The sequence below is a fragment of the Alexandromys fortis genome, unplaced genomic scaffold, assembly GCF_014885135.2.
Source record: "Alexandromys fortis isolate MF-2015 unplaced genomic scaffold, M_Fortis_MF-2015_v1.1 scaffold_43, whole genome shotgun sequence".
Classification (NCBI taxonomy): Eukaryota; Metazoa; Chordata; class Mammalia; order Rodentia; family Cricetidae; genus Alexandromys; species Alexandromys fortis.
Window position 1 is genome coordinate 701,678 of NW_026067928.1, and position 13,240 is coordinate 714,917.

The following is a 13,240-nucleotide window of genomic DNA, read 5'->3' on the forward strand; positions in this document are numbered from 1 at the left end:
AAGCAAGAAGATAGTCAAGAGAGGCGAAAGACTTAGAGATAGGGTGGAGTAGAAGAATATGTGGTGAGTATAGTGCCAATGCATTGCATATATTAATGAAATTGTTGAACAGAATTACATTTAAAAAGAACTAAATAGGGGCTGGAGAGATTGCTCAGTGGTTAAGCACAGCCTCCACTGTTCCTTCTGGAGTGCCTAGTTTCAAGTCCCAGCAACCATGACAGATAACAACTGTCTGTAATTTGATAAATTCCAGACAATTATCCTTTCTCCCGCCTACTTTATACACTAGGCAAACATGTGGTACACACACAAAATCCAAGGAAAACAATCATATGGATAAAATAAAAAGAATTATTGAAAAAAGTAGACTAAATAATAAAAATCATACTTCCAAAAGTACAGTGTGAACTGTACCCAATGACACGTTTAAAATTAAGCTATGCATTACCTTTCGCCAGCATAAGAGGTTATGATTTGCTTCGTTAGACAACATTAATCTGTCCCAAGACACATTTGTGCTACGTAATGACCATTATATGAAATTTTAACAAAATAACTTTGCTTGCTCCTCTCTGTTTCATCAAGAATTTAAAACTGTGATGTGTATTTAATAGTAAAATGTTTTAATTTCATCTTTTTTCCCTAATATTTGTCATTTGTTTTTGAAGCAGGCTCAATCCTATCAGTCAAAGAAAATGTTCTCTTTACACCTTTTATAGTGTAGCTCTGAGGACAATCCATTATCCTAGCTTTCATTAATCAGAATTTTTTTTCTAGCTTCAGCTGCAATAACTCATAACATTCTTTTACTTAATAAAGGAGTCTAGATTTAGTTCATTCATTTGGGAAGAGAATGTATAATTTTGTTATCATCTAGACTCAATTGGTCTTTTAAAAATTAGATCTCAAATTTATTGCTTTTGTGATGTAATATGTCATATACTTAAATTTATTCTATTTTTCTTAGATTTTAATCGTTTTTACAGTGGAAAACATGCATTTTTTAACCCAACGTACTTATACTCTAATTTTCTTAACGTTGGTAATAGTTAGGTTGATCACTTGCAACCAAAGATTAAAATTTGTTTTCATATATTTTTACCCTTTATACAGTTCACTTTTCACTGTGTCTAATAAAATTTGTGTTTTAGAAATTTAAAGTATCTCATAGTTTAAGTTGTCATTTTTTTGATATTCAACATTTATTGTTTACTGTGGTTTATGTGATTTCAAGTTATTGAAAATAAATTATTTGCTATTTTTATATACCAATAACAAAATTACTTATTTTCTATTGTTACGTTTATATCATTTTTGATTATTTAAGTCCAAATCTTTGCTATGTGGTAAATTCGTATTGTATAAGACACATCACATCACCCTTTTCCTCAAATAGAAAATATGGAGAGAAATGTTATAACATTTTATTATTATTTTTTGTATAAAGTTTCTATCTTTCCCTTTTTTAGTTTAGTTTGTCAATATTTTTTTCTCTTTGAAAGGAAGGGAAGGGAGACTTTTAGAGAGAGGGCTTCTCTATGTAACAGATCTGGCTTTCCTGGAACTTGCTTTGTAGCTCAGATTTGCCTTACTCGCACTCACAGAGATCCACCTGACTCTTCCTCTCAAGTGTTGGGTTTAACGGTGTGAAGCAATACCCCCTGGCTGGTATGTATTTATTTTTTAAGTTAAAACTTAGGGCATGTTCAGTTCTGTGTAAGTATAGTAAATTTTAATAATATCTTACATTTTTTTTTAAACCATGATATACTTATGCAATTTTATTTATCTCTCCATCCCCTCTATGGGTACAGTTTTTTTTTTTCTCAAATTTATTTTTGAATAGTTTGGCACTTGCAATTACAATCACAGTTTTATGAAGACTTCTAAACAAAACTGTAAATATTTTATTCTAATAGTTTGTTGTATACTTATTTATTAATCTTAAGGGCATTCATTTACTTTCAACATTCCTTTTGAATGCATAACTTTTAAAAATATATTTAAGAATAAATGTGACAGTATATTCTTAGTTATACTATGAAAATAATAATGATAAAAGGAAAATAATATGAATAGTAATTACAAGGAAGTTTTCACAGCACAGAAGAAGCTCAAAGATTGTGGTAATGTACAAGAAATCTGTGCATTCTGAGGGTCATCAAAAAAAGTTTACTCACTGACTCAATATGGAATTTTAATTTTCGCTGGCTAATTTTATGTTTTATTTTAATGGCTTTTTATTGTTCTTATTTAGCTATATGTTTTTCTCTGCTTCCCTCCCATTCTACCCTCTCTACACCTCCAAGAGATCAGGTGGTAACCCGACAAACCTGTAGGGCTTTTTAATTTAGTAGTTGTCAGTGGGCTAGTGTTCAGCTCATTATAGATGGGAATACACCTGGGCTGGTGGTCCTTGGTTTTGTGGGAAAGCAAACTAAGCAAGTCGTGAACAGCAAGACAGTGATAATACTCCTCTATGGTCTCTGCATCAGCACCTGCCTCCATGTTCCTGCCTTGTTTGATTTTCTCTCCTGACTTACTTTGATGATTACGGTGGTGGTGCTAGTTGTGGTGGTGGCAATGAATAGTGTAATGAAAGGGTAAGCTGAGTAAACCTTTCATTCTCCAAGTTGTTTAATCACAGCAATAGTAACCCTAAGGAAAAAAAATGGGGGAAAAAAGGGATATAAAAAGCCATAACATTAGATAGGAATAAAATGTAGTTATACAGATTCTTAGTTCTTCACATAAAAATGCCAATATGCTTCATGTTTGTGTTTGTGTGTGTAGATTAAGGAACCCTTGTGAAAAGAAAAGAAAAAGAGAAGTAGAACATAACAAATAAAAGATAAGACTTCATGCTTATGAATGAAAGGAAAGAATGAAAGGAAACACATAAAACTAATGGGCTTATCAATGGAATGTATTTTGGTGCTCACATGAATAGGTGAATTTTGGCATTTTTTCACCTCCAAGAAAACTATGAGGAAAATGAATTACTCTAATGAAATATTTTTTTCTGAAACATTTATCATGTAGTTTCACCTTCTATGTTCTTTAAATTCTATTTGATATGACTCATGGTCTGTTGTTAAACAACATGGACAGAAGGATACATTACCTGTTCAACAAAATAAATATCTTAATTATGTGATTATGTACTTAAGATGCATCTTCTAGAATTTATAAATTTGGATGTTTCATTAGTTTCACATTAATGCTTACAATACCAGCATAGTTAAATTTATCACATTTTGTGCATTTGGCTGGGCATTAGAAATTTGCAAATACTAATATTTTCAAACATTGACATAATGGTTAAGATACAAAAAAACTAATTTCATGCCAAGTGGTCATGCCTACTTTCTCACATTTTGAGATTTTTAAGGCAGGGGAATCACCAGATTGATCTGGTTATGTAACATTAACAAATAATAAATAGAGATAGGCTAGAGAGTTCACTCATTCAACAGTTAAGAGCCTGACTACTCTTTCACAGAAAATGGGTGTGATTCCTAGTATCCACACGGCAGCTCACAGTCACCTACAGATCTGATTTTAGGGAATCTGATGTCCTCTTCTAAGTTTTGAAAGTAGTAGGAACATATGTAATGTAAAGACATACACGCAGGCAAAGCATTCTTCTGTTGTGGAATATAGCTCACACTATGTAAAGATGCATTGCATTTGTTTATGCTACATTTGTTTAGTGATGTAAAGATGTGTTGTTTTGCTGTTCTAAGACACCTGATTGGTTTAATAAAAAAAAAATGAATGGGCAATAGTGAGGCAGCGGAGGAATAGGTGGCACTGGTGGGCAGAGAGAATAAGTAGGAGAGGGAATCTAGGCTCAAGAGAGAAGAACAGAGGGTGAGAGAGAAGAGAGGGAGACTCTGGGAGCCAGCCAGCCAGGCAGTCATGAAAGAAGCAGGAAAAATAGGACATACAGAATCTGGAAAGGTAAATGGCCCAAGGCAAAGTGTAGATGAAGAGAAACAGTTTGAATTAATAACAAGAGCTAGTGGGACAAACATAAGATAAGGCTGAGCATTCATAACTAATAAAAAATCTCCATGTCATAATTTGGGGCTGGCAGTCTGAGGAAACCCAATACATACTTACATATTAAAATAATGTCAATAATTTTATTTAAAAACCATAGAAATAAACAAATATTTAAATCTAGCCAATTAAATACATGTGTGATAAGTGATCAGTTTTATCAAAGTGATATTGCTATCTCCATAAACATCTGAATACATCTCTATAAGCATGAGTATTTCAACATAAACCCAATCAGCTTGTATTTACACACAGGAAGGTCACATTCTGAAGAGAAAAATATTGTGTGACATACAGTGTGCAAGTTTAAATCATCAAATGAAATCTTCTCTATCAGCTCAAGGAAAATGTTTCCAGCTCCACAATAGACATATATCAAAATTAATCCTGCATTTAGACTTACTGACACAAAAGATTTGAATTAGAGTCTACGATTCAATGTTTGGCAACAACCCAACATGTGCTTATTCAGCTGCAGTTACTCCAAGGGAATCTGGGGCAAAAATTGCATCAGTGAGAGAATGTAGCCACTAAGGAAACTCTCTTATTGGGTCACTAAATTCTTTGCAAACCTATTAAAGATTCCTATGCTCCACTTCAGTTTACTGTGGTGTTTGACACTGTCAAGCTCCCTCTTTTTAAAACTATCTTTTAGTTATAGAGCAGTGATGAATTTCTTATCTCAGCTTTATCTCTTAGTCGGTGACGTCTCTTTCTTTTACTTTTGACCCTTTCTTTGTAGAATGTAGTGCACTTCTGTGCTTTTCCTTAATATTCGCTTTTGCAAAACCACTCTTTAGCATTGCTTTAATAATCTGTGCTATGATTCGAAATTTAACTGTTCTGCTACAGTGCCATTCAAATTATGGCCAAATGTCACAGCAGCATTTAACTGTCTTCAGAATAAATTCACAGTGCTCTGCCTTGTAATTTTCTTAGATTCACCTATTCTTATGTCCGATTGTTATGGCATTAGGGATATTACGGGTGGTATGAATGAAGTTTCTAATCATGTTTCCCTGAACTCCTTTCCCTATTTTAAATACCATCATTCTGTTTGTCTAGGTTTTCTATATCTTCTTTCTAAGGCAGAGACATTCTGGGTCAGTGTCAGCACTACCCAGTTCCCTACTTTAAATACAACACAAACTCACCTTCTCTTTGTCTGGGTTTCCTATGTCCTATTTGTAAGGCAGAGACATTCTGGTTAGTCTCAACTTTACCTAAAGGAAGCAAGACATTTCTTCCAAAAGGCTCCATTGTCCCAGAAAGAGTGATCTGAAGCCTTTGCAATTGAAAGCCTCAAGCTCCAAGCACTTCATCCTCCAGCCTCCACACACTCGTCATCTCTAGACAAGGAATGGATCCAATGACAAGTACTAATACACCAGTGCCTAAAATTCACTAATGAAGCACACTGTGTCTATCTGCACGAAGAAAATCCTCCATCTCTATGGAAGACTGAAGGAGGCACAAGGTACTTGAAGTAGATAAAGGAATTTACTATCATTCACTACTGGGTTAAAATTGAGTATTATTGGTCAAACTTATTGTGTTGTAAACATAGTCTTTATATTATGTGACTATGACAATTCTATTTCTTTTCTCTTTTCTTTTTTGTTTTTCTGAGACAGGAGTTTTCATTAGTTATGGAGCCAGTTCTGGAACTTGCTCTGTAGACCAGGCTGGACTAGAACTCACAGAGATCCACCTGCCTCCTGACAGCTGGCATTAAAGGCATGTACCAACCGCACCTGGGCATGACAATTATTTTTAATGGAAGAATATTGAATAAACTCTTACCACGAGACTGATACAACCTACTGAATTTGGCTTTATTGTTTTCTCAAGTGTTTAGAACTTTTGCATAATGATAAGATTATGTGAAATATTAATGAGTTTTATTTTTCATATAATGAAATTATTAAGTTATCTTCTAATTTAGACTTTAGAATGTAGTATCTAAACACTAATAATACCAATTCTAAGAACTATGGCTCCTGTCAATTTTTTTCTGTTTTATTTTTCTCATCCACTTCTTTTCCCTCCAACTCGTTCCTGCATTTCTCTCCTTTCTTCTTTACTTTACTTTCTTACCCTAATCTTAGATGTTTGAGAATATGTTCTTTGAAGAAAAAGTATTTTTGTTAATTCATATGCCAATAATTAAAATATGTATTTTTTGGATTAAGATTATCTTGATCTAAATTCCAACAGATTCCATACTCTGAAAACAGTTCAATTATTTAATATAAGCCAAGTTTTCTTTCATTATATGATGAAAGGAATCATAATTATTTATACTGCTTACTTATGAAGGCATAAATAGGTAATGAATATATTTTTGAAATTCAATAATTTGATTATTAGTTTTATCCAAAGATTGAAAGCACAGCATGATTCATATAGAAACCCAGAATTTCAAATCACAGAATTAGATTTTCTAGTCCCAGTCAAATATTGACATCTTATTTATTATTTAAATTTTAATTTCATCAATTTATAACTAGTTATATCAAACAATGACAGCTCAAATAGATACTTTTTTCGAATAGATACATGACAGCTTACCCTTCATTTTCCTCTTTAGACCATATTCATTATGAATAAGCTTGGAAGTTTGTGGTATATAATCATCCATCCTCTTACTAATAATAATAAAACTTATTAACTACTTCTTTTGGTACAACAGATCACCCTAAATTACTGATGACAATATACGATTATCTTAGTATTTTTCATAGTATCAAACCATGAATGAAGTCAGTATTTTTAAAATAATATTTTGAAATTAAAATAAAATTGCATCATTTCCTCTTTTGCATTTATCCCTCCCAATGCTCCCATATATACATGTCTTGCTATCTTGCAAATTCATAGCCTTTTTTAAAAATTGTTGTTATATATATTTGTGTGTTTCAATATGGATATATGGTATAAATGCAAACTTTTCAGTATATTTATTTATCAATAAGGTATTATTAGCCCTTTAGAGCTTTCCATTTAAAGAAACTTAGACTTGTAATAAATTACATATGTACAAAATCATGACATTTTAGAAGTCTAAGTAACTGTGGCCATATAGTTAGAAACTACCATAAGCTATAAAGATCATTATCCTTACTTGCTTCCCAGATTTTAAGGTTAAGTTTCTGTTGACATAGACACCATACATTTCAGAAACACAACTTAGAACAATCCATCTGAAACTTCCCTGGAAATCTGGTCTTCCAGATCCACCTCTCAATTTGTTTTACACATTAACATACAATTTGAGATGTCTTGTGTTTTTAAACGAATATACATAAAATTATTATATGAATTAATTATTAGAATGAAGCAAATTTATTCAGATTAAATAAGAATATAAATAAACATGAATTTTAAGTATATTCTATATAAATATAGATTAAGAACAATTTGCATTTTTTATACATATTGCACGATACATTTCTATCAACAATGACAAGCATTTCTTAATTAGTTTCTAGTAAATGACATTTCACTTTCACAGTAGTATTTAGAAAATAATTGGACATAGTAAATTACTGTAATTCTTATCATTGGTCAAAGTTTGGGATGCATATTATTTGTGTGCATGTGTGTGTATTTGTATGTATGTATATGAATGTGTCTGCATGTGATATGCATATCTGCTCTTCAGAGATGTCATACACACAATACTGATTAATTTTCAAGTGTATAGGAATGCTATTGAAAAGGTTTAAGCCTTTGGACAATTTATTCTTTTATTAACTTTATATTATATGCAATTGTCATAGAAATCTAAAATTAAAACTCCTTTTTCTCTTCTGACTTAATTTTCTGGAGAAAAACACCCTTTTCTCTTGCTATCCACATGGAATTGGATTCAGTTTCCCCATTGATGCATAAATGCAATATTATGAAAATATTTACTAAATTCTAAGGGACTGGAAATTTTGCTGGACCTCACATCGATGGTTCATAATACACAGTAGTGTAACGTTAGGTGTAAGGGAGCTATCCTCCTGTCAACTCCAACTGTTTCTTTTATGTGCCTTTAAGAAAGCAAAGGAATAACCAGTATTATTACTTACCTAGGATTTCTGTGTTGTCAGTTTCTACACCATAGTTACAGTCTTACTTATGTACTCTTTCATGCCCTGACCCAATCAATCCATGTGTGTCATTCGTTGACATAAGCAAATACAGAAGATAAAGACAATTTTCTAAAATCTATCATTAAAAGATTTATGAATACTAATTGATAAAAATATTTGTTTTCTGGATCAGTTGGGACCAGTTGGAGACAGTGACTCAATCTCTTACAAAACTCTTTGAAAATGTCTATATAGTATCTTCTTCCTTCCCTATGGGATTCTTTCTATGATCTTCAATACAGTCAGGAGTGATGTTCTATGTTAAGAGACAGCACAAAGTCATAAGATGGACACATACAAAGACAGACAGAGACAAGGGAGAGACAGATTCACAAGACAACATTCTTCAGGCAGTCACAAACCCAAACTAATGCGACAGATAGAGAATAGAAAACATGAGAGCATGAATAGAGAATGTAGATCTGGATTGGCTCTTCATTAAATCACCTTGAGTGAAAGTGCTTTTGTTTATTTTCTTAATGCAACAGCAATGAATTATTAGTAACTCAGAGTTAATCACTAAGACATATAGTATGCACAGGTATGCACATTATTATAGGAATATTTATTTTTAAGATAAATAAATTTTAGATTTATTTTCTTTATGAATAAATAATTAAATTATATACTTAGTTCAATTCAATGTGAAGTAACAGTAAAACAACCCAAGTTCTCTGAAAAATTATGGTTCCTTCTTACTATAACGCTCCAAATTCTGAAGTCTGGACAACAGTCTATCACTCATAAATTTGCTCAATTCCAATACTGACATGCCCGTACCTATGAGCAGGTATTTTTCGATTCCCAACAATTAGGATGACATCACAGAGCTGTTGTTGCTTTAAATAATTCTCCATCTTTCTAAATGATTGCTCAGCGTGATGAACAGCTTGATAGAATTCTTCAGAGCTACTGGAATCCAAATCACTTTGAGGTGTCAGTGAGTGACTGGTCGCTGTCAACCTATAAATCACACACAGAGACAGAAAGATGATGTTTATAAAGTGCCAGTAATGGTCCATAGAGTTATGTCCAGTTTTACAATTTAGGAAACTTTATTTAAAGATATGTTCATGGAAATCAAGTGAAAAAAATCATAGAACCTTTTAAATAAAATTATTTGTTTTAGGAAGCAGTAAATGAATTGAAAACAATGTATTTTCTTGGCATAAAATGTGACTTAAAATAAATTTTTCTATATAAAAATATCAAGTAAGTGAACCTGAAAAGTGGCAAAAATAGTATATTGATTAAATATTTATTCAAAAATTTATTATTGTTGGACATTAAAATGTGTTTAAAAGTTTTGTGATATACCAACGAGAATACTAAGCCGCAATAAACATAAGAACTCTATCTTACTGGGCAACATTAGTAAACTGGAAAGTCATTGCAATAAGAGAAGTACGCGAGCTCACAAAGACAGCTGTCGTAAATTCATATTAGAATATGAAGATTCTAATAAATAAAAGCCTCATGCAATGTGAAAATAAAATGATTTTGATTAGAGGCTAGAGACATGAAGGATAAAAAGCGGTGGTAAATGTTTGCCAGTAAACACAAAATTACAGTAGTGTAGAAAGCTGAAGTTGTGTGACTCTGGTACACATGGAAAGGCTATAGTTGACGAATCAAGTCAACAAAATGATGAACGACTGACATAATGAATATACTTATTAGCTTTGTTCTATCAATTCATAAGTTATGCCTATCAAAAGTTCATAGTATGCCTCATAAATTTTTATGATAATGCTTCATTTAAATTTTCTTAACATTATTATTGCACTTTAACTTCTATAATCAATACAAATAAAACTCTATTAAAAACTACATTTTATAATAAATTCAATGCAAAACTACCAGTAAATTAAATTTTAGAAGTTGCTAAAAATAAACAAAGAACAACAACAAAAAGAAAGCTTGTGATATCCTTGTTTTAGAACATAACCAAAATTAATAAGGATATTGCAAGGAATTAGTTGTTAATATCTTCAACACACTAGCTAAACTCTTGAGCAAAATATTGGCAATGGAAATAAAAAGTCTTCAATAAGGAGGAGGGGCTTGGCCCTACCTCAACTTGGTACACCATACTTTGTTGACTCCCCAAAGGAGGACTTACCTGCTCTGAGAAGTGAACGGTGGGTGGAATTGAGGTAGACAGAGAGAGGGACGGAGGGAAAACTGGGAGTAGGATGTAAAATTTTACAACTTTTACATATTTGCTTATTTAAAAAATAAAAATGTCATGTATCAGAACTAATACTGAGTTAATTGATTAACTCATTTTAATTATAGAAAGGCAGCTGGAACATTATAATAAAATTTCCTATCAATTTAAACTTCTTTTCCATTGAGATTGAGAATGAGATTAATAGGTTCCTTGTTTCAAAAAGCTTTGGAGGTCCCACAGAGCACAACATGAAGCGAGTTAAAGCTAATATTGATAGGGAAAGTGAATAGATGTTATCAACCAGAAAAGATGCTTCTGTGAGCCTAGAAGACTCAAAAGAATTCACAGAATATCTAATAGAATTCACAGAATATCTAATACATATGAATTCATTAAAATTATGGGTCATTTGTTATGGCATTATTCATCTTTTCAATAATATTATTTTTAGAGACTTTTCAAGTCCCCCTTTAAATATTTGAAACTAGAACAAGTTCATTTTTCAAATATTTACAAACCATAAGTGCCAGAGAAGCAGCATGATTCAGGACATGTTTTTAAAATCTGGTACAAGTAGGCAGCATTACAGCACATTGCCACGCAAAAGCATGTCGTTTGGAGATTCACAAAACTCCTTGAAGGAGCATTTTAAAACTAACAGTACCATAATTATAAAGTGACAGAACCAAAGAAAACTGAAACAGAAATACAAGTTGGTAAATACGCGGAGCATTTCTCTAAATTAATAAATAGAACCCCGAAGAATCGCCCCAGTTTTGTTTGAAGCTAAATGGGTAAAATGATTCCATCCAGATCCTTTTATCATGTGACCTGTAAGTTTAATAAAACACTTTAGTGTGAAAGTTTTATGATTACTGAAGATATTATAATTTACTAAAACTTATCAAGAAAGAACATAAGCTTCATCAAGTCCTCTAAGTTAGGTAAATGTACTATTAAACAAGTTGGTTAATACAAGTTTAATTCTTAATGAGATTCTAGAAGTATTTAAAATAAAGGGTAAAAGCCGGGCCATGGTGGCGCACGCCTTTAATCCCAGCACTCGGGAGGCAGAGGCAGGCGGATCCCTGAGAGTTCGAGACCAGCCTGGTCTACAGAGCTAGTTCCAGGACAGGCTCCAAAGCCACAGAGAAACCCTGTCTCGAAAAACCATAATAAATAAATAAAGGGTAAAATAGGGGGTCAGGCACTGCATATTTTAAACTATCTTGTACAAAACCAAGCTGGCTAAATTTTTGACATAGATCGGTTAGATGATATTTAGTTCCCATCCCATATGGATGAGCTATTTGCAGTTGACAGTTGGTGGTAGAGGGAAAATCTTGCTTTTTTTCTTTTTCATGTGGACAGTGGTGGGTGCTATGATGAATGGCTACAAACCAAGACACACAAGGACAGTTAAAAGTGGACTTTGAGGGTTAATTAAATAAAATACAGGATGATATCAAAGGCTCTGCTGTGTGGTATGGGAGAATTTGGAGGAAAAATACAGGGTATATATGATTATATTTAATTGTATATATGCATGAAATTCACCAAATTAAAAACACTGAACAAAAAGAATGAACATAGGAACAGATAAACAGAAACTGGATGTCAGGTTATATTTTTCCTGAAATCATTTTCTCCTCCACTTTTATTTTTCTAAAAACTTTCATGTTTTTAGAAAACTTTCATGTTTCTGGTCTATATCATGACCAGAAATAATTCCGTTTCTTCAAGGTCTTTTGATCTGTCAGATAAATGGTTATGTTGCTTCAAAATGATTTTCTCTTGCACAATTCTCATAAATCATTTCTTAATCTCAAACTTTGGTAGGATTAATGTACCTCAACCTTCAATCTTGGATGAGATTTATAAATGAGTTTTCCACACCAGAACAGCTGTTATTTACAAGATACATTTTTCAATTGATAAATACTTCAGGAATTTACAAAACACATATTATGTATTTAGTAGTATTTCCTCTGAATATTAAATAAAAATTTGTTTTTTACCATTATTTTACATTATACTCTAGTATTTCCTATTTAAATATCTAAAATGTTTATGTTCAAATAACAAATTAAAATGTCTTTAATAGAATGATTATATAGTATAACTTTATATTTATAATAAATAACAAAGTTTGAAAATATAATAAATAGAATTTTTAAAGTTCAATTATATACTCATAACAAAATTAGCACATGATGTAATCATAATCTGCTTGAGGTATTTAAACTTATAATGATTTTTGACCTCATGTACTATTCAAACCATAAATATAACATTCTACTATATTTTCCAACCATTTATCCTGAAGGAGCTGCTTCATTCATTAACATTAATGTCTGTTTTTGACCCATCCAGCAAACCTAAAACCATTGAAAGGTGAGTTTTCTGAATTTTATACCTGAATGCTATATTGGTATTATTTCTAAATCTCCTTTTCGCTATTTTAAGTTTCCCTGTGGCCACCTGCACTTTGTCTCAAATCTTCTCCAGTAATTAATATTGTTACAACATATATGTATATATTTGTGTATGTTTCATATATGTGTATGTATAGCTCTGGTCACATGTAAAGGTATTAAGGGCTGACCACTTGTGTTAAGATAATCTATCAGAGGACTCATCCCTGAAGAAAAGTGATTGTCAGTAATCAGCAGCTATGTACTATCTTTAGTTCTTAGCCAATGTGTATATAGAATCTATGAAATCCCCGCACCCATTTTGACATGTAAACTGGCATAATCGTTATGTGTGTCTTCTTTAGTTGACATCATTGCAAAGAACCATGTATAATGTTTCTGAAGACACACACTCGTTTTACATATCAACACATCAGAAATCT

The 13,240-nt window shown here is 32.0% G+C and overlaps 1 protein-coding gene across 2 annotated transcripts in view; it reads right to left on the reverse strand.

Annotated features, from left to right (window-relative positions):
- Positions 1 to 13,240, reverse strand: part of Klhl1 (kelch like family member 1) — a 220,767-nt gene that overhangs the window by 129,136 nt on the left and 78,391 nt on the right. The window contains exon 2 of one of the 2 annotated variants that reach the window (XM_050144716.1): positions 8,991 to 9,173. The exons of the other annotated variant lie outside the window; for it this stretch is intronic. Within the exon in view, the coding sequence (XP_050000673.1) occupies positions 8,991 to 9,173 (183 nt within the window). The remainder of the gene's footprint in view (positions 1 to 8,990; positions 9,174 to 13,240) is intronic. 2 annotated transcript variants of the gene reach the window in all.